The sequence below is a fragment of the Hyaena hyaena genome, unplaced genomic scaffold (assembly GCF_003009895.1).
Source record: "Hyaena hyaena isolate Hyena2069 unplaced genomic scaffold, ASM300989v1 scaffold_282, whole genome shotgun sequence".
NCBI lineage: Eukaryota > Metazoa > Chordata > Mammalia > Carnivora > Hyaenidae > Hyaena > Hyaena hyaena.
Genome location: NW_024080915.1, coordinates 1,970,402 through 1,992,157, shown reverse-complemented (window position 1 = coordinate 1,992,157; position 21,756 = coordinate 1,970,402). Strand labels below are relative to the sequence as shown.

Here is a 21,756-nt window from a genome sequence, read left to right as displayed (position 1 = left end):
TGTTAAAACCAATACCAGCAATAAAAGTAGCCATAGACTTGGAGAAGATATTAACAATGCTTTTAAGTGACAGAAGGTTGGTATCCAGCGTATGCAAAAACCCCTCTAAATCATTGTTTTAAGTATGAACAATTGGGGGAGAGGGAATGAACAACCCAAATCTTCACCAATAGGGAAATGAATGAATGATTGTAATAAGTTGATACAAATAATACTAAAACAGCAGTTCAAAATAAGTGTACTATATCTCCAAGTATCAAACAGGACAAATTTGGAAAACATAGAATTGAATAAAAACATAAGGTGCAGAAAACTGTATGAAGTACTATTTATCTAAAATACAAACCCCAGTAAATATTGATTATTTGCAAATACACATGTAAAAACATAAAAGCATGGATTGAAAAGAGAGACACTAGGATAAGAAGAGGGGCTGCTGGGGGCGCCTGGGCAGCTCAGTCGGTTAAGCATCGACTTTGGCTCAGGTCATGATCTCACGGTTTGTGGGTTCGAGCCCCGCGTCAGGTTCTGTGCTGACAGCCAGCTCAGAGCCTGGAGTCTGTTTCAGATTCTGTGTCTCCCTCTCTCTCTCTCTGACCCTCCCCTGCTCTCTCTCTCTCTGTCTCTCTCTCTGTCTCTCTTTGTCTCTCTCTCTCATAAATAAATAAAAAATAAAAGAAGAAGAAGAGGGGCTGCTGATTGGGAGGGTGAAAGGCAGGGTGATGGAGTAAGTGAAAGGAATTTCAAAGGTATCTCTAAAAACCACGAAGTAGGTATGTCCACATTTGTAAAGTCTGGATGCTACATCCTCTTATTATTTTCTGTACTTTTCTATGTGTTTAGAATATTTCAGGGAGAGAGAGGCTCTTCCAGGCATCTGGATTAAAGCCATCCTGAGACCTCTTTGAGCCCAACTACCCTGAGCTACTTGCTGGTCCCTAAACAGCCTGGTGCACCTCTTCTCCCGTAGAGATTCAAAGTGGGGATGACCGGGGCGCCTGGGTGGCTCAGTCAGTTAAGCGGCTGACTTCGGCTCAGGTCATGATCTTGAGGTCTGTGGGTTCGAGCCCCGCGTTGGGCTCTGTGCTGACAGCTCAGAGCCAGGAGCCTGTTTCGGATTCTGTGTCTCCCTCTCTCTTTGACCCTCCCTGGCTCATACTCTGTCTCTCTCTGTCTCAAAAATAAATAAACGTTAAAAAAATTTAAAAAAAAATCAAAGTGTGGATGACCAACATCAATCATAAGCAGCTTCTTGAGAATGTAGATCTCAGCTCTCTCCCGGACCCGAAGATTCAGAATCTGCATTTTGACAAGCTCCAGGTAATTCCTAATGTACATTAAACTCTGAGCCACCTCCAGGAAACTGCTCCTGCCGCAATGCCTCCCGCTTGCTGCCCCTATTACCAGCCAACTGCTAAAACTCTCATCTGGATGTAGTTCGATGATTGCCTGTTCTAAGGTTTCTTTGAACCCCTTTGTAGGTCAAGAGTTGTTTTCTCAAAACCTTCAGCGTTATCATTTTCTAACTGGACTGTGAATTCCTTATTAGTCACATTATGAGTCTTTGGACCGTTGTCCTTTTCACAATATATGGCATATGGCATAAACTCAAGGAGTCTTCTATATCCACAAGAACCACATTTTTAGCCACAACTGGCCATTGCCCATGTTAAAACTGTTCATCCAAGTGATGGGAATGTCTTGTTCTAGAGCACTTCGGTTCTAATCTAAAATAAATTAAATCAGCTTTTAAATTCTCAGCATGCTTAAAATTTTGTAGCAAAGTGCTTTTTTTGTGGGGTTGTTTTGTCTTGTTTCGGTTTGTTTCTTTAAGGACACACCTTAGTAAAGTGGGATTAAAAATGTCTCTACTTTAGGAACTCTGAATCCTTCCGGAAGTCTGGGCCCCATTTGAAAGCCTAATGAAAGATGTGGATTTTCTTCCCAGATAAATGCACATAATTTAAGTTTATAATTTCAGTATCTACAAATTCCAAGGAAAGTCTAAAAGGCCATGCAGGATAGCCTTACCTTGCATTGTTTTAGAGCTTTCCACAGTGTCACTTAAACAAAAATGTATCTGTGGATATTCCCACCATATGACTCCTTTGGCAGCAACCTCATTTCTCTTGCTATGAAAATAATCCCAGCAACACTGTGAAAAGCATGACCACTTAATAACGTTTACCATCACCAGCTAATAAAGTGTCTTAAATTTTAATTAATCCCACAGTTTCCACCTACAAGTCTGGAAAACACAAAGTCAGCACTAGAATCAACACTTAAGAGTCAGTCACAGGCAATCACGAAGGAGGGATGTGGGACCGAGGAAGGAGTGAGTCCTGTCTTCACTTGCCTGGTTCAAACAACATTTTATCAAGTGGGGCTTCTCTTCCTCCTGCCCGCTCCACTTCAAGATACATAAAAAGGTCCTTAGTAACAGTCAGAAAAGCAGTAGAAATCTTTTATTCTATTTACAAACACCATCTAACAACTACATATTTTAAGTGTTAAAAACATGTAAGGGGTGCGCGCCTAGATGGCTCAGTGGGTTGAGTGTCTGCCGTCAGCTCAGCTCATGATCTTAAGGTTTGTGGGTTCGAACCCCATGTCAGGCTCTATGCTGACAGCTCAGAGCCCGGAGCCTGCTTCATATCCTGTGTCTCCCTTTCTCTCTGCCCCTCCCCCGCTCATGCTCTGTCTGTCGGTCTCTCTCTCATAAAATGAATAAACATGAAAAAAACCCAACAACATGTAATGCTCAAAGGTATCAAGAAATAGGAGGAGCCATCTGCATAAGACACTGGTGATGTAAGAAGCCCAGATCCTGAGGTTTAATTTCCCCAGGTTGGTGCTCATTTGCCTCAAAGAAAAGTCCGCCCTTCCCAATGAGTGACCCCCAAGCCCTTCTGAAAAGACACCATCCCCCAGAAATACTCACGTCTCCTGACATTCAGTTATCAGATCTGTGAGTACATTAGTACAAGAATAGTACTAATGTAATGATGAGCGTTTGCACTGTTTTCAGCTTTGCAAAGCTCTTTCACTTTGTGTCTGTCTAAACAAAGAGGAGTTTCCTTCTCCACTGAAGCCCTGGGCCCCCTGACAGGCCCCCAAAGAAACCACCGACCTGTGCGGCTCTAAATTAGCGCTGAGTCATGGGAGCCTGGTCTATCTGTTGCCTTGTTTGTGTGGTGCTCTCAGATGTTTGTGAAATGATTCCCTGGGGACATAAGTCAGCTCTTCCTAGCATCAGAGTGAGGTCAGAGGTTGATTGAAAAAGACAGAAATTTTGAGAAGGGCAGAATTTTCAAGCAAGGCAGAATTCATGAAAGAGCCTAGCCTTTTCAGACAGCCTTTCTTTCCGGGATTCATGTAATTAAAAACGTGGAGATACAGTGAAACGTCGGATGAGTAACATTTTATTTTGGATTTGGATTTACTTTAACTATTGCATTGATGTCTTAAAATAAGCCAACTTCATCAAAGATGAAGATTACCAAAATAATAGAGGTAAACACGGTAGTACTTACTTCCGCCTGTGGCTGTTTAAATTCATTGGCCCTAATGGGGGAAATCCATGCAGTCCCATGTGGATTAGCTGGTTTCGCCTTGTGTTATCTATCCATCCACTCACCATTTACTGAGCCCCTTCTAAGCACAGGATATGAAGGAAGCAACTTTGGGTCTTCAAAGAACTTGAAGTCTCTAGAGGAACTCAGAGAGAGCCCATTTTAATACATCTAAGTTATTTGTTTATAGAGTAATGACGTAGGAGAATCATCGATATAAATCCATCATTTCTGCTAACGGGGAAAACGCCCTGTTGATTGTATGTCAATGGTATTATTATTGATCATAAGATATTCTACACAAATTCAGTTTCCAGGGAGGCAGCATGAAGGATGTATTACTGGGCATCAGAAAAACTGAATTCTAGTCCCAGGCTGACTTGTGATGAACTCTGATTAAGTCAAATGATTCAGTTTCTCTGGGTACTCAGTTTCCTCTCCCAGAAAAGGAGGCTTAAGGTAGGTGACTAGAAGTGCCATTTAGCTCCATTATTTGTTATCCTTCAAAAGCTGCATTTCCTGCCTGAGAGAGGGAGAAATTATTATTATTTTTATTGTCTTGGAAGAAAACCAGATGCGGTGCACTAGCAAATACAGTAGCAAGCTCAGCCCTGAACAAGCTGCATCTTCCCTTCATATTTTGACCAGCCGCCATTGGTGGCCACCTTAAGGTAGCTCTTGAAACAAATGAAAAAAAATGTCCTCCTTGGTCATAAGCACAAGTGGCTGTTTGCAGAGCTACAGAAAGACCTTACTTAGTGTGAGTTCACACTTGGGTTTACTACAAAACAGCATCACTTAGCAACACAGAACTTCAAGCAGTGAGGCCAAATTCCAGTGTAGACACTTCCAGAAGGAAGTGAGCAATCAATGTTGAAGGGGAAAATGAGAGACCTCTGATGGAGATGAGAAACTGTGGTAACTAGAAGAGGAAGGGGAGCCACCTGAATTAGTTTCCCTAAAAGTCTCAAGCAGCTGATTAGCCCATTACCCTGAAGTGACCAAAGATCTCAATCAAACTATCGATAAAGGTGCTTGGTGTTGAAACTTGCCAAATCGCCACTAACAAGATTTCACAGATTTAATTAGGTGGGGGAATGTGAACAGGGCACCCATCACATGTTCACTCCTTTGAAAGGGAAAAAACAAAACGTGGGGAAGAGAGAACCCAGAGGAACGGGACTTTGTATTCTATCCTTTTATCTTCCCGCAGTTAGAAAGAGTTAGAAAGCAAGGAAAGCAAGGGAGGCCCATCCTAGTAATCAGTAACAGCAAATATCACACATACCTTTATGTAGAGGACATACTTGCAAGGAAGGATTTAAATTCTTCATCAATTCCCCTCAGGGTTCAGACACTTGTCAGTCTCATCAAATGAAAATGTGAAGGATAAACACTGGGCACAGATCAAAAACGGGTAGTATCGTGATGTGAGGACAGAGAAGAAAGAAAGCTCTTTAGCAGCTAGCCAGAGCCCGGTCTTGAATTGCCTTTTTACCAAGGTGAGGGTGCCTCCCCTGAAAAGCTTTCCTGTGCCTCAGAAGAAAGTCATTACTGTCAGAGCCACCTTAAGGACAACAAAAGATATTCTTCCTCCTTATTCTATACTCAAGATCATTTTTAGCCCCAAATGATATTTCTCAGTTTAATCACTAAACCTGGTTTCAATTGACTTTAGCTACTTTTCTTAAAGTCAAGAGCATTAAAAAAAAAATCACAAGAGAAAATATTCAAAAGGATGTGTTGCAGACTCCAAATGCAATTTCAAGAAAAGAGGGCCAGAAAAAGGTTTGAACAATGGTTGCACCTTTTTCATAAGACTATTGTTCTCTGTTGAAGAGGAGAGAGATTCATATGTACACATTCAGGTCTGATTATTTAAAAATAGCTGTTTCTGTATGTAAAAGTCTCATCTGATGCAAGGCATTTTTAAATGAATTAGGTGGGGAAAAAAGGCAAAAACGAAATATAGATTCACTGGTAAAAGAGTTTAGGTTCTCCTTTTTTGGATCTTTTCTGCAAAAAAGTTTCCCCCAGGATCTCAAGAGGTATGCTTTGCTCCCTTGAGGACTCAAACCAACTCTGGCTCCAGCCCAGAAGGTGAATCCCTAAGGCCTCAAAAGAAAGGTGAGGGATTGAAGTACTTCACTTGTGCTTCTGGTTAGTTCCATTTGCAACAGAGGGATTTTCTGAGCATCTCACACAATGAAGATGGGGAGGGAGAGACAGAATTTTATACTCCAGAGCCTTTTCAGTGGGAGAATTTCTGAACCTGGAACAAAAGAGAATCAGGCAAATTTAAAAGAAGACCACATTGTCTAGAGTTCTGTTTTGTTCATTAACTGAAAGTTAATGCCGAAATTATCTCTTTGACTAGGTAAACAATTCCTGGGATGCTTAAAGGGCCCAGAGATGTCTCCAGGGAGGGTGGTGGGTGACAGTAATGTCGTGAGGATCTAGAAGTGGACATTTGCCTGTAGGGAAGCACTTTGGGGTTTCCTAAGGTCACTGGTGTTAGAGCAGAGAGGAAACTGGTTCCAGAAGCAAGGGCACTCATGGGGACCAAGGAAGCCCACTAGCTGTGACTTTCTGCTGAGAAAATGGGGAGAGGAAGGGGAAGCAGCCCTCTGGCTAGGGATGAGCCCTGTCAGATCTGGACATTCACCCAACCGAATTACAGAAATGAGGAAACCACAAAATCCTGCTTTGTGGAGCTTTCTCCTACCAGAGTGGGAGGATGGAGTGGGGGTGGAGGGCGGGAAGCTACTGTAGTGGACTAGAATCCTGAGCTCTGCCATGAGGTTGAGTCCTGGTTCTGATACTGTGTGACCTTGGGCAAGTTACTTGACATCTTTAAAACTTGCTTCCCAGTACACCTAGGTGGCTTAATCTGTTAAGTGTCCAACTCTTGATTTTGGCTTGGGTCATGATCTCATGGTTTGTGGGGCTTGGGATCAAGCCCCACGTTGGGCTCTGCACTGACAGTGTGGAGCCTGCTTGGGATTCTCTCTTTCTCTCCCTGTCTCTCTGCCTCTCTCCCACTTGTGCTGTCTCTGTCTCTGTCTCTCTCAAAATAACTTAATTAATTAATTAAACTTGCTTTCTTCATTCCAAAATGGTGCAATGGATGTTTCCTTCATAGGTGTGCTAGGTACTTTAAGTGATGTAACACGTGTATGGAAAGGTGTTCAAGGACTCAAGAAATGGAAGCTATGATCATTACTAAGGTTACTCGGAACGCGTCAGATCTCTGGTTCCTTCAAAGGTATAGAGCAATGTGTTCATGGCAAGATCAGGCAAGCAGGATGAGGTAAGGCCAGAACCTAGCATCAGATCTGCCTATTGGATACAATCAGGGGGCAGGAAACAGAGGCTGCTCCTAGCACAGGCTGGGTCAGGAGGACGAGATTCTGTCCACAGTGTGATGGCTCTCCACTCTTTGTGATGTTTATCTAGCCTAGTAGACAAGATGGAGGAACGGCTCGCCTGCCCCTGGACTAAGTGAAGCAACTGGGGATTTAGAACAACACACAAAGGCCCGGGCCAGCAAACATTTGCTACCAGGAACTCTGACCACACACAGCAAACTCTAGCACTGTGTCTGGCTGACTCTACTGTAGAATTATTTAGCAGAGCTAATGGAATGAAATGTCCACTGGGGATTCCAACCTCTTTTCTCTATTTGATTGATATTGAAATTTGACCTCAGGTTTGTGGTGATAAAGAATCAGATAAACTCAGTATAGCTATCTGAGGTGGTTGGGGTCAACATGATCGCTTCTGATAGTATCTAAATAATACTGGATGTTTGTGTAACTGTTTACATCTGTAAGTCCCCTTTGTTCATATTGTCATGTGTTCCTCACAGCAACCCTGGGTGATAGGTGGGTAGGGCAGGTGTGGCGATGATCCCCTTTTTACGGATGAAGAAAGCAAGGCTCACAGATGTGACAGGACTTGTTCAACCTCACACAACCAGAGGTTGTGAGGTTTGGACAAATAATCAGGAAATCTGACCATAGATGCTGTTTTCCCCACAAGTTCTTACCAAGTGTTTCTTTGCTCTTGAAACTTTTATCCTCAGGTCTTAGGCTTTGATGCCTAGAAGTAGACCCTGAAATAGGGCTTCATGTTCAAGGAAGCAAGCAAGGGAACTAGCGTTTTGTTGTCCCACACTCACCTGTCACAGGTTAAAGGGGAACTAAACTCCCAGGTACTTTCCTGCTCTCCTGAAAAATCACCTTCACTGATCCCAAAGCAATGCTTTGGAAGTAAGTCTGAGTTACAGGCTGATGGAAATAAAAGCCCCTTAAAGCTGATCTCCTTTTCTCCAACCCCCAGACCTCCAAAAATAGTTAAAAGGGTCTTGAGGGGTCTAAGCAAACCACTGACATCATCCCCATAGTCACCTTAGCCAGGGGGGCTTTGGAAGGTCCTGCATCCCAATTGCTTAATGATGGGCCATGTTAATAATTCTCCCATACTTGCTTTAGATGAAAGATAGGGTTTAACTTGGAGTTGTTGGTATTTTTTGTGATAGCAGTTCCCTCTAATTTTTCTCCTGAGTTATCCTGAAAAGGAGGAGGCTTTCTTGCCACAGTCTGTAACTAACAACACACCTACTTTCTGTCTTGGCTTGGGGACCCAAAATAACATCTGTATATTTAAAAATCTAGAATTTGCACATAATATCTAACAGGGACAACTGAAATAGACATTGTTGTTTCTCCTTCTGGTAACTGTGCTTGGGAAACTCTACTTGTTTCACTTTTAATCATCCTGGTTCAGACTCGGCTATGGCCGCCTCCATGACACATGACTAAGCCTGGCCAATCAGAGCATCACAGGCTGGGTTCCACAGTCAAAGGGTCAAAATAGTACTGACCCAGCCAATAAGATTGGCTGTGATATTGTTGGAGCTTGTAGAAGAGAGGCATTCTCCTTCTGTCAGAGCTGCCAAGTTGAGCACAAGAAACACCACACTGAGCCTGAGAATGAAGGTAACAGAGAAGGAAAACAAATCCAAGTCGTGGAAACAGACCATGATTCAGTCACATGTAAAGCCATACAATCCTTGGTCTTTCTGGTTACATAAGCTTATATAGTCCCTTTTTTTCCATAAGTCAGTTTGCTTTGGGTTTTCTACAGTTTGTGTATAAAAAAATGCTAATGCCCTTACAGTATTGGTAATTTCCTATAGATTTCTTTTGCTGTATAAGTAAGTATGATGAGAGCATAGTATGCTGCCTAAAATAAGTCAATTTTTCAGATAAGGACATGTAAAGAATTCATTTTAACTTCAGAGTCACTGACCAGCATATTCTGTGGCATCTCTTCATTGTTACTTGTGTCCTCAAAGAATACAAGCATTATTCTAATTTCATAAACATGTAAGCTGGCCCATGCTGGCTCAGGTGATGCCCTCTCCAGCCCTGGGTTCTTTGTTTAAGAGTGGCCATCAGGACAATTTTTGTGGGTTGATGACCTCCAAGGTATCATTTTCAAAAAGTAGGACATGACTTACTCTACAAGCCACCTATCCTACTCCTGGATATTTATCCAAGAGAAATTAAAACATATGTCTACATGATGACCCATATATGAAGGTTCATAGAAGCTTTATTCCAAGTAGCCCCAAACTGGAAACAACCCAAATGTCCATTAACAGAGAACGAATAACAAGTTCTAGCATGGTTATGCAATGAACACCACTCAGCAACAAATAAAAAGGAATAAAACACTGATACATGCAACAACATGTGGGCAAAACTCATAAGCATCATGCTGAGTAAAAGAAGCTAGACACAGGTCATCTGAGTGGATCAGTAGGTTGAGTGTCTGACTCTTGATTTTCGCTCAAGTTTGTGGGATGACCCCAGGGCTGTGGGATCGAGCCCCACATCAGGCTCTGCACTGACCATGGAGCCTGCTTAAGATTCTTCCTCTCTCTTTCTGTCCCTCTGTCCTGCTTGCACTCTCTCTCTCTCAAATTAAAAGAATAATAATAAATAAGAAACTAGACACAAGAGAGCACACGCTATACACTTCCATTTATTATAAGTTCTAGAACAGAAAAACTAATATATAGTGAGAGAAAGGAGATCAGTAGTTGCCTAGGGTCATGTATGGGATGGGGAGATTGGCTGCATAGAAGCGCAACAGAACTCTTTTGGGTGAGTGCAAGGTTTTGTATCTTGACTGGTGTGACGGTCTCACAATATACATCATGAAACTGTATATTGGAAATGTGTCGATGTAAAATATACCTCAATAAAATTTTAAGTGACGTATTTCCCTAGGATTTTTCTTAACTTCTTTTCAAGACTCATGATGTTTATATTTAAAAGAGTATCATCAGATTTTATTCAATAAATAATAGAAATACCACAGTATTTATATACTATAAATACTATAATACTAAATCATATTATGGAAATGCCATGAGGTCCAGAAAATTTTCCAAATATGCGATTCTTGCCACTTCTTTTGTACTTTCGTTCCCACTGTCCCTTCAACTGGGAATACACTGTTCCCTCTTCTCTCCCTGACACAATCCTATATATTATCTCATTGTTCATTCTTTCATTCATTCCCCAAATATTTATGGAGTGCCAGGCCCTGTGATAGGCAGTGGGGCTGCTAAGATATAAACCAGGGCCCCCTTCCCTTTAGGGGATAATATACAAAATGGAGTTTTATTTGAATGCCATTAGATTTATACTCCTAGCATTTCCCAGCTGATAAAAAAGACTCTGTCAAAGACCATCAACCTGGAGGCTATGGGCTGCTCTATTACATTACCTGAATGTGTGCTGCTTATTCTGTACCAAAGTATTTTGCAGCCTCCCTAAAGGTCCTGTGTTAACTTTAAAGAAATGGAATCTTTGAGGAGGTTAACAAGACAGGAGGAAACCATCTGTGAGAAATTAAAGGAACACTTGGTTAAAGTGCATTTCTATGTCTATGATAAAAACATGACAAAATATGGAAACGTAACTCAAATGAAAAGGGAATCCAAGCAAAGTTATAGTTGCCAAGTTTCTCCGATGGGCCTTGAGGCTCATCTTGGTTTGGTGGCCTTTCAGACCAGAGCCTTGACCACACCTGACAGCATCTTTTTTTTTTAATGTTTATTTTTGAGAGAGACAGAGAGTGAGCTGGGGAAGTATAGACAGAGGGAGACACAGAATCCAAAGCAGGCTCCAGGCTCTGAGCTGTCAGCATAGACCCCGGCACAGGGCTCAAACCCACAAACTGTGAGATCGTTACCTGAGCTATAGTCGGATGCTTAACCAACGAGCCACCCAGGCACCTTGCCAATGGCATCTTTTAACATTTTGGAGTATTTTTAATTGGTTACAATAACAAGATTTTATTAGCACTTATTTTTCAATTATTTACATTTTCTTCAGCTCCCCCATCAACTTTGGGTTACAAACCATTAAAACGTTACTTGATTGAAAACATCATCGCAGAGCTGGGGCCTATACAGAGCAAAATTACTGATTTACACTAAAATGAAATATTAATGTTTGAAAATACTGTTAAATCACATTTCTCTAAGAAAAGTTTTTCTTTGAGAATAGTTTTAGACTTCTAGAAAAAGTTGCAAAGATAGTAAAGACAGTTGCCATATACCACACATCTGATTTCCCCTAGTCTTGACATCTGACATTTGTCACAACTAATGAACCAATATTGATACATTTTTATTAATTGAAGCCTACAGTTCGCTCACATTTTCTTAGTGTTTACCCAATGTCCTTTTTCTGTTCCAGGATCCCATCCAGAATGCCACATTACGCTTGGATCATCTTGTCTTAGCCTCCTCTTGGCTAGGACAGTTTCTCAAACTTTCTCTGTTTTTGATCACCTGGACAGTTTAGGTATTTTCTAGAATGCTCCACCATTGGGATTTGTCTGATGTTCTCCTCGTGGTTACCCTGTGATTATGAGTTTTGGGGAGGAAGATCACAGAGGTAAAGAGCCATTCTTATCACACCATGTGGAGGCTACATACTATCAACATGTCTTATCACCCTTGATGTTGACCTTGGTCACCTAGCTGAGGTAGTGATTATCAGGTTTCTCCACTGTAGCTTTTTCTCTCTCTTTTCCCCGTTCTCTTCCATACTCTCCTCTTTGGAAAGAAATACTCTGTACAGCCCACACTTGAGAGTTATGTTCTACCTCGTTGAGGCCATGTATCTACATACATTATTTGGAACTCTTCTGCATGGAAGATTTGTCTTTTCTTCCCATTTCTTTTTTTATTGAGTCATTTATTTATATCAGTATAGATTCATGAGTAGTTATTTTATACTTTGGGTTATTATCCACTACTACTTTATTTTGTTATTCAAATTAGCTCTTTCAGTTGGCTTCTGTGACACAACCCTATCATACAGGGGATGGCTTCAGCATTTCCTTACTTTGAGGCACTACCAGGTGCCCTGGGCTCATCATGTACATTTCCTGCCCCAGTCCTGGAATCAACCATTGCTTCAAGGAGCCTTGTTTCCTTTTAGTAGAGAATCGTATTAGAAACCAAGAACTGATGTTAGGTGTACTCATTACTATTGGGGTGTTAAATAATCTTTTGAAATGACAAAGGTGTTTTACTTAAGTTTGAAAACCTAGCTTCATTTTTAAAATACTGTTAACAGGGCACCTGGGTGGCTCAGTCAGTTAAGCGTCCGACTTCAGCTCAGGTCATGATCTCGCGGTTCGTGGGTTCAAGCCCCGCGACGGGCTCTGTGCTAACAGCCAGCTCAGATCCTGGAGGCTGTCTTTGCATTCTGTGTCTCCCTCTCTCTCTGCCCCTTCCCTGCTCACTCTCTCTCTCTCTCTCTCTCTCTCTCAGAAATTAAAAAAAAAAACATTCAAAATACTGTTAACAAAGAATGCTTCAGTGACTATCTACATATTTGTACATTATCTTGCAATAGAAACACTAAATTTTTATTCAAAGCTCTATTCAGTGGACGACAAGTTATACTGACAATAATATGCATATATGGCTAATTTTTTTATTTTTTTAAATGTATTTATTTATTCTGAGAGAGAGAGAGAGAGTGCATGCGCAAGGGAGCACAGGTGCTGGGGAGGGGCAGAGAGGGAGAGGGAATCGCAAGCAGCGTGGAGAATCCAGCACTGGCAGTTTGGAGCCCAACTTGGGGCTCAAACCCATGAACCATGAGATCATCACTTGAACCAAAACCAAGAGTTGGACACTTAACTGAATGAGCCACCCAGGTGTCCCTAATTTTTTTAATATGAAAAGTCTTTCATAATTTTCATGACTTTCATGACTCTAATAGCCATAAATTCAAACCAAACTTATTAGAGACCAAAAATTTATCTTTAAAAAATTCTTTTAGGGACTTCTGGACGGCTTAGTCTGTTGAGTGCCGACTTCGGTTCAGGTCATGATCTCGCTGAGTTCAAGCCCCTGAGTTCCAGCCCCGCGTCGAGCTCTGGGCTGACAGCTCAGAGCCTGGAGCCTGCTTCAGATTTTGTGTCTCCCTCTCTCTCTGCCCCTCCCCCACTCACACTCTGTCTCTCTCTAAAAAACAAACTTAAAAAAATTTTTTAATCAAAATATCTTGTGGCAGAAGGTATATTCTAGGGCTATGATTTATCCCATTCAGGATTATCCCTACTCTCATATGCTTCTAGCTTCTAGTTATTGAAAGACATCAGCTTAATAGATCATATTTGGCTAGGAGAACACCTAGACCATCCAGTTGTGAGTTTTTCTTCATCTCCATTTAGAATTAGCAGGGAAAGAGGGGGAAAGAGTTGTTTAAAGAACATTATTTTTTCTATCTTAGGAAGTGAAAGTCTCTTTCTCTAAACCTTTGTTACTTGACTGTTGTTTCCACAAACCCTGCCGACAGTGGGTTGCTCATTCAATGCTGAAAACATCCATACTTAAAACCTGAGGTTCCTTTGCAAATTTTGAGATGATTCTCTCAAGCAAAAGAGGCTATTTCTATGCTGGTATGAAACATATAATATTTAGTTGTCAGTCCTCACATTCTGCCCTTTTTTGCGCGCGCGCGTGTGTGTGTATGTGTGCATGTATGTGTGTGTATGTGTGTGTGTGTAACAAAGAATATTCTTAAGCACAATAAGGGAAATGAGACACCTGTGATTTTTATCAAACAGAAGCCAACATCAAATTCTAGATCAATTTCTTATACTAATTGTTTTTTAACTCAATTAAAGAGTTCAAAATTAAATTTTGACCAAGCCTTTAAAAGTAATTGTACCTTATCAATCACATTTACAATTGAATAGAGTTTTGCAAGGAAGCCTTTTCTTCATTTTGTTATTTATTTTACTTGGCCTTTTGATCGGGAAGGATGAATTTGGCTCTACTCAATGAGTAAATTTTTCTTAAGATATTACCTGTAGTTTTCTTTGGATAGATTATGTGACATTTTTATTACTTCTGCCTCTGAACAAAAGTAGATTTTTCATTTTCATTTATGATAGGTCTTGTAAATGTCAAATCCCTTGTTAGAAAGTCAGAGTTAACGTTCTAAAAGTCAAAGGATGATATAAATAATGTTCAAGCATAACACATTTAGAGTTTGAAGTAATTTCATGTCACTTTTTCCTGCCCACCCCCCTAAAATCAAGATAACCTACGTTTCAAACAATTATTTGAAAGAAAGAAAGCAAACTACAGGAAGAAAAAAAATCTAAAGACATAATATTCCACACTGTGCTATCTATCTATATTTCAAGTATAAATAAAAAACAGGAACATACAGGGGCACCTGACTGGCTAGTCATAAGAGCATGCGACTCTTGATCTCTGGGTCATGGGTTCAAGCCCTATATTGGGTCTAGAGGTTATTTAAATAAATAAGCTTTAAAAAAATCATGAACATACAAGTAAAACTAATGTGAGTTCCATTTGCTATGACTAGTATTATACATAATAAGTTAATTAACCCTGACACCAATTCCTTGGAACTTTTACAGAATTATGGAGGACTTAAAATTAGATTTCTATCAACTTTAGAAGTTAAGTTAAAAACTTTTTTCTTCCTGTTATCTCCAAGGAAATAAAATTGTTCAAGTATATTCATGTTTAGGTTGTAGCTTTCATTTATTTTCTCAGTTTTTAAGAAATTGCAAACTGAGAGATTATTTAACATGCTTTCAAAAGCAAGAGGGAATGGCTCAGCTTCCTTACAGTGTTAAATAACAAAAGTTCAACAGAGTAAATTTTAAAGATCAAATCAGCTTTATTAATTCATTTATGAATTGGGCAACAGATTCATGCTCACAGATGAGAGCTCCAAAGGGCTACAGAAAGGGAAAGGTTTTTAAAGACAGGACAATGAAGTCATAAGCAAATAAAAAGATCTTTCAGGCGAGGTTACCTTCCTTTAGGGACAAAAAGGTCTTAGTGTGTGGATTACTTCATCTTCCTTTGGGGGATGGAGAGGCCCCCATGTGACAGATGACCATATAGGTACTGACCAGAAAATTCCTGACTGACCAGTTAAGACTACATTTCTTGAGGAGGTTGTAAGTGCAGTTATGTTAGGTTTTAAGCCCCAGTTTGGTGATATGCCCTAGTATAAGTGACTCCATTTGGGGTCTGTAGCTTTCTTGTTGACATTGGAGAAGAGTGAGTTCAGGATACTAATATAAGTTTAGGGTCATAAACTCAGATGCTTTGGGGGGCCAGACAAATGACACACGTGAGAGGTGTGTGCCAGGTAGGGATGAGGAGGAGCAGAATACCTGCCCATCTGCTATACTCTAAGGAAGCACGATCTTGCAAAAGGGGCATCAAAAGGCCTCGGAGTTCTTCGATGTCATTGTTGTTTTTATGTTTGTTTTTTTTAATGTTCAATCTCCTGATTTTCTAACATTGACCATTACTTTTCTGGAAACATTGTGTGTGGTCTGTGAGCTGCATTTGGCTTACAAGCCAATCATCTGCAAGCTGTAACTGTGCACGAGAACTTCATAATGGGAGCTAATCCATAATGACAATAATTTATAATAAGAAATACAGTTGTTGGGGCACCTCGATGGCTCAGTCAGTGAAGTGTCCTACTCTTGATTTCGGCTCAGGTTATCATCTCACCAGTCACGAGATCAAGGACTTCATTGGGCTCTGTGCTGACACAAGAGCCTGCTTGGGATTCTCTCTCTCCCTCTCTCTCTCTCTCTGCCCCTCCCCCTGCTCAAATAAGCATGCATGCACATGCTCTCTCTCTCTCTCTCAAAATAAATAAACATTTAAAAACTACATAATTGTTAAGTTCAAATGAATTCTCATGCTGGGGTTCTGAGCAGTGTATATGAGAGATTGAGCAAATAGGAAAAGGTTGGTTGGTGACTTAAGAATCACAGTAAACAGTTGCAGGATCCTTGATGATCATATCATCCAGTTATAATAACTTGATACCCTCATTTACTCAGTAGATTGAGGGTCCTGAGTGTATTGAGTGCCCTGCATGGGCCAAACACTGTGTCAGTCACCAGAAATACAGCTGAGAACAAATACAAAGTGCCTGTCTAGAGGCAGGAGGTAGTAAATGAATAAGTAAATGAGAAAACTAGTACTTAGCAAGAGCTATCACTCAGAAGAGTAAAAGAGGATAATGCGATAGTGGGCACTGGACTGGCTCCCCCATACTAGTCTCACCCTGAAGGTTATCAGAGTGTTAAATTCTCCTTTCCTCCTTGCAGTCTAGCTTTCTCTGTGAAGTCATTAGTGATGTCTTGATGAAGTCCAGTACAATTTAAATTAGTTACTTTTTAATCTTCTTGACTCCATTTGGAGGGGGGAGAACCTTGTTCTGAAAGGGTTTTAGGGAAACCTCTAATCTAATCAGGAACTTAATTACAAGTTAAGTCAGGGCTGGGTCAGAACTGCAGATGGCTAATTGCAAACATTTTGTACTGGTTCCTTTTAGCTTCAATTTTAGAGGGTGCCATTTTCTAGTGTGACTCCAAATTCTGAGAATGTACCATTTGAGGATTTTTATAGCCTTTTTGGGACAAGGACTAATAATAACATGACAATGAAACTTCTCCCCAGGGCTAGGGTTTCTCCCACCTAAAAATGTATATTAACAAGTATGTCTTAAAACTCCTCTTGGGTCGCCTGGCTGGCTCAGTCGTTGGAGGGTGTGACTACTGATCTCAGGGTTGAGTTCGAGCCCCACTTTGGGTATAGATTACTTAAAACTAAAATCTTAAAAAAAATTTTTAAACAAAAAACCCCCAAAGTCTTCCTATGGTATTATGATCTTCCCCTGCATGTTAAAATGGAGACGCCCTGGAGTGTTGGGTCAGAAGATCTGGGTTCAAAGCCAGTTATTTGGCTCTGCTGTGGGCCAACACTTTGATGTGACAGACACTCGACCTTTATAGCCTCATCTTGGAGACCCACCACTTGGGGATCCTGCGAGGACTGAATGAGAGTGTATATTTGAAAACCAACCCTGCAGAGTTCAATATTATTTATTATTATGATTGGAATGACCATCAAGATCACTGGTAATGCTTATTTTGTGATAAGTTCTAAGAAAACGAATGGGTGCCTATGACGTTGGGGTACAGAGGCAGAGCCCAACCACAAAATAGAACGCTTCTGGAAAAATCAGCCACTAAAAAGGGAAGAAATGTCTGTAAAGTCATATTTGAATTCAGAAATAAAATGTAGATTTTACATAATAGTAATAGTGGTGGTAATAAGAAAAAGCTACTATTAAGCACTTTCTCTGTTCCAGGCATGATCAGCACTTTGCATATATAATCCCTTCTAATGGGGAGAGGGGAGGAGAGAAAAAAAAATCAAGGTAATAAAATAATAAAAACTTGGAAAAGAAATCATTACTATGCAATGTGCCCTAACACACACGCCCCCCCCCCCAAAGCTCTTTAAATGCGTGCAGGTTTTGAGACCCATTTCTCGGAGGTGTGGTGTCTTCTGCAGCCCTGTGGGCCCCTTTGGCCTACAATTATCTAATCTCCCCTTCTCAGCCACTCAAGAAAGTCCATGACCTCCTCCCATCCCCAAGGCCCAGCTCACCAACAGCCTTCAGAAATCTCTCAGATGTGCCAGTATTTTAGCAGGAAGCACATAGTGCCCTCAACAACAACAACAAACACAACAACAAAAAGAACTGCAGGTTAAAAATGTAAGCAAATAATGGAAATGCAAATTAATACATTCTTTATCTGTAGCTTAGAGTGTATTCTTTTGTAAAGCAAAAGCATTTCTTTCACATTTCCCCCCAAATTTGCTCTAAGACTTCCATTACTAAACTTCTCAGAATGTGAAATGTCTCCAACATGCCGGGACGCTGGGGTGAAAGGTGCCACGCTATTCTCATTTCTGCCAGGCCCCGGGTGCAGGAGGAAATATGCTAATACAGCCGTTTGCCGCAGGGCTGGTGTTATTTATATAGTGCTGGCTGGGCAAGGTTCGCGCTGGAGCACGGGAGAGGGAGAGGTCTGTCTTCATGTGTGTGAATTTAGATGTGTGCGCCTGTGCACTCGGCGTTCGAAACGTGAATTCGAGATCTTGGGGAGGGGTGGGGAATACCATCACCGTTCACGTTTATGTGTATACAGTATAACTCGTGTTGGCCATGTATCCTTCTAGCATTGTACTTACACAGCATGCATTTTGCAGTGGGGAAGAAATGGCGATTTGGGGAGTAGGTGCCGCGGTCGGTCGCGGGTCACCCGACGCTGCGGGTGAACAGCGACCTGATATTGGCAAATGCGCATTCTTGATGCTGCTCCGCGAACACAAAAAACAACCATATCTGAACCCCTAAAAAGTGCGGGGGGGGGGGAGTTGTTCCCGAACGCTGGCTACTCTTGAGCTCGGGACCCGGAATGGGGTGTGGACAGCGGGATAGCAGGCACCTCTGAAGCGAACAAAGGTCACCGAGACCCGGCGCAGGGGGTGGGTGGAAGCCCCTCGAGGCTTCGGGGAGCCAAGCCTCGAAGACAACCCGGTTCACACACTCGGCGCGCACGGCGACTCCTCCGGGACCTCCGGCCCACCCGCGCCCGCTTCTGCGCGCTCCTGCTCCTCCCCCGCCTCGCTCAGCGCAGAGAGGGAACAAGCGGGGGATCCTCCAGCCTGGCGGGAGCGGGGTGTCCCGTTTCCCCGCCCCGCCCCCTCCCGTGGATCACGCGGCAGCGCGTCCCGGCTGGAGGGGGCGCTCGCGCGCAGGAGCCGGGCGCAGCAGGTGCCGCGGTTACCTCCACCTCGGCGGGGGGAGAGGGGGCGGGCCGGGGGGCAGGGGAGGAGGAGGAGGAGGGAGGCCGGCTCCAGGAGCCGGAGAGCGCGGCCGGCTCGGCAAGCTGGGACCCGAGCTCGCGGCTTCCGGGAGGCGCCCGAGGCCGGATAAATACATCCCGGGCTCCCGGGGAGCAGCGGACCCTGCCCGCACCGCTGCCCGCGCCGCCCGCGCCGCCCGCACAGCGGTCCGCAGGGCACCGAGCCGCCCGGGTTAGGCGCGGCGCCCGCTCCTCCCCCTGCGGCCGGCGCGGAGCAGCGGCGAGCGACGGGCTCGGCCGCCGGCTCCCGGGCCGCGGAGCCGATGAGCGGCGGCGGCTGAGGGCCCGGGCCGGCCTCTGCCCGCCCTCTGCCCGGCGCCCGAGCGGGGCCGCAGCGCCCGGGGCGCAGGGTCCGGGCCGGAGACATGGGGGCGGACTGAAGCACCCGCGGCGGCCGAGCGCTCTCTCGCGAGCCGCGGGCCCTGCTCCGCGGCGGCGGCTGCGGGCGCCCAACCCGGCGCACTCTGCCCGGGGCGCCCGCGGGAGCCTCCGCCGCGCTTCTATGCGCCTCTGCGGGCGCCGTGGGCCCGGGCCATGGCGATAGACCGGCGGCGCGAGGCAGCGGGTGGCGGGCCCGGGCGGCAGCCGCCCCCGGCGGAGGAGAACGGCTCCCTGCCGCCCGGGGACGCGGCGGCCTCGGCGCCCCTCGGGGGACGCGCGGGCCCCGGCGGCGGTGGCGGGGAGATCCAGCCGCTGCCCGCCCCGCATCCCGCCGCCGGCGGCCAGCACCCGGGCTGCAGCTCGGCGGCGGGGGCCCCGAGCCTCCTGTTGCTGGACTACGACGGGTCGGTGCTGCCCTTCCTCGGGGGCCTGGGCGGGGGCTACCAGAAGACCCTCGTGCTGCTCACCTGGATCCCGGCGCTCTTCATCGGCTTCAGCCAGTTCTCGGACTCTTTCCTCTTGGACCAGCCGAACTTCTGGTGCCGCGGGGCCGGCAAAGGCGCGGAGCTGGCGGGGGTCACCGCCACGGGCCGGTGGGACGCCGGCGACGCGGCCAACTGGACCAGCCCCCCAACCACCCCATTCTCCACTGCCTCCTGGGGGGCCGTGGGCAACCTTAGCAACGGCAGCGGCGCGGACGGGGGCGACACGCCACCCCTGCCGTCCCCTCCGGACCAGGGGGACAACGCCTCCAACTGCGACTGCCACGCGTGGGACTACGGCATCCGCACAGGCCTCGTCCAAAACGTGGTCAGCAAGGTAAGGGCTGCGACCTCCCGGGCCCCGCGTCCTTCTCCCCAGGCTTTCCCTCCTGGATTTTCTCCGCCCTTCCCTCCGTCTCTCTCCGTGCAGACCACGGTCCCTTAAAGCGATGCCAGCCTGTGTGTATGCATCCCGCGTTGGCTTCATCCTCCATCCCCCCAACGAGATGCACTTGCTTGGTTGTAAAGCAGGGGCTTTTCGCTGCCCTCCTCGGGGACACTGCCCCCCCCAACCCTAAGGGGGCTCCACAGCCTTGCCTACTTTGCACCCAAACTCCTGTCGGAGTGCACATTTGGAAAGAGCGCCCCTCCCGCTAAAATGACTTGAGCTGCCTTCCCCTACCCTTCAGACTGTCACCCTCGTCCAGGCGGGGGTGCCCCTTGCGGGTCAGGCCGCTGACCTGTCAGCCAGCCAGCTCTGCAAGACTTGCCTCATTCAGGGTCTGATGGCCAGAACCAGGACCACGGCGCTGGCTCTAGTCTTCTGCGGAGCTAGTTGTCTTTATGTCTCCCACAAAGAAATATCTATCCCTGGGACCGATGTCATATTCCCAGGTGTTCTTTCTGGCTGACTTCAGTCATCCCGCGCTGGGTTTGGAAACAGACTATTAAAGCCAACTAAAGAACCCAAGTGCTAGCCACAGAAGCAAAGAGCTTGGGAATATTCCCTTTCCCTCCTCCTCACGCTCCTTTCTCTCCAAAGATTGGGATTTTTGGCTTTAGATTTTGCCCCCCCAGCGTCCCCTGAAAGGTTTTCTCGGGACTTGAGTCCTATCCCTATAAAGTGTCCGAAGGAAACTAAGAATCTGTTTTGTATTCCGGGTCCACAACTGCTCTTATATAGCAGCTGCTTTTGTCTGAGGGAGGCATTGAGACTCTGGTAAGCTTTAGCAAAGCAACTGCCTTGCTGAGAGTCCTGCCGAGCCCCTCAGCAGAGGTGTTTGCATTGTGTGAAATGGAGCCGCAGTATTTTTTGAGATGTGTGGCAGGCAGAAAAATGGAGAAGGGACAATGTCAGAAATCCAGTCCCTAAGAGATCTGTATTTCTTCTTTTCTTTAACATCTAAGAGACATTGTATGCCCATTTGTTAAGCAATTTATGTTTTTTGCCCTTTCTGTATTTTAAATAACTAATTTACGTTTTGAAATAGGGTAGACCTTTCCTCTCCCACCCTTCTGGGTAGTTCTGGGCAGAGTTTTAAATGCTTTGTTTAAAAGTGAGACTGAAATTGAAAAATTTATAACAATCAATGTGCATGTGCTTTCTCCCCCAAACGGGTGTTAGTAAACAGTTGTAGCTCATGGATGTGTAAGATGAAACTCTTATATCATCATAATCGCTGTTTTAATCTTGTACCAGACTGGCAAGAAATGATCTGTCCTGTGGGAACTGACGGGATTCACTATTAATGGGGAAGATCCTGCAGGCTTGGTTCACCTTGATATGCACCCCACCCCCACCCCCAGCCTCACAGCCTCTCCTTTCCAAAGGTGTTTTGCTGTGACCCTTTCCCATCCACGGAGGGCAATATTTGTTTGTTTGTTTTTGTCACCATCATGGAAAGATTCAGAACAATGACTACAGTGACAATTTTTGATACTCTTTGTGGAAGTAAGGATTTGGCAACATTTTCAAATACTTTAAA

The 21,756-nt window shown here is 44.4% G+C and overlaps 1 protein-coding gene across 6 annotated transcripts in view; it reads left to right on the top strand.

The window, feature by feature from the left end:
• Nucleotides 1-18,922: 18,922 nt before the first annotated feature.
• Nucleotides 18,923-21,756, top strand: part of SLC22A23 (solute carrier family 22 member 23) — a 183,452-nt gene continuing 180,618 nt past the window's right edge. For 2 of the 6 annotated variants that reach the window (XM_039246532.1, XM_039246534.1), the window contains exon 1: nucleotides 18,923-20,108. In XM_039246532.1, coding sequence (XP_039102463.1) covers nucleotides 19,443-20,108 — 666 coding nt within the window. In that variant the 5' untranslated portion in view covers nucleotides 18,923-19,442. The remainder of the gene's footprint in view (nucleotides 20,109-21,756) is intronic. The other 4 variants (XM_039246533.1, XM_039246531.1, XM_039246529.1 and 1 more) reach the window with 4 other exon arrangements.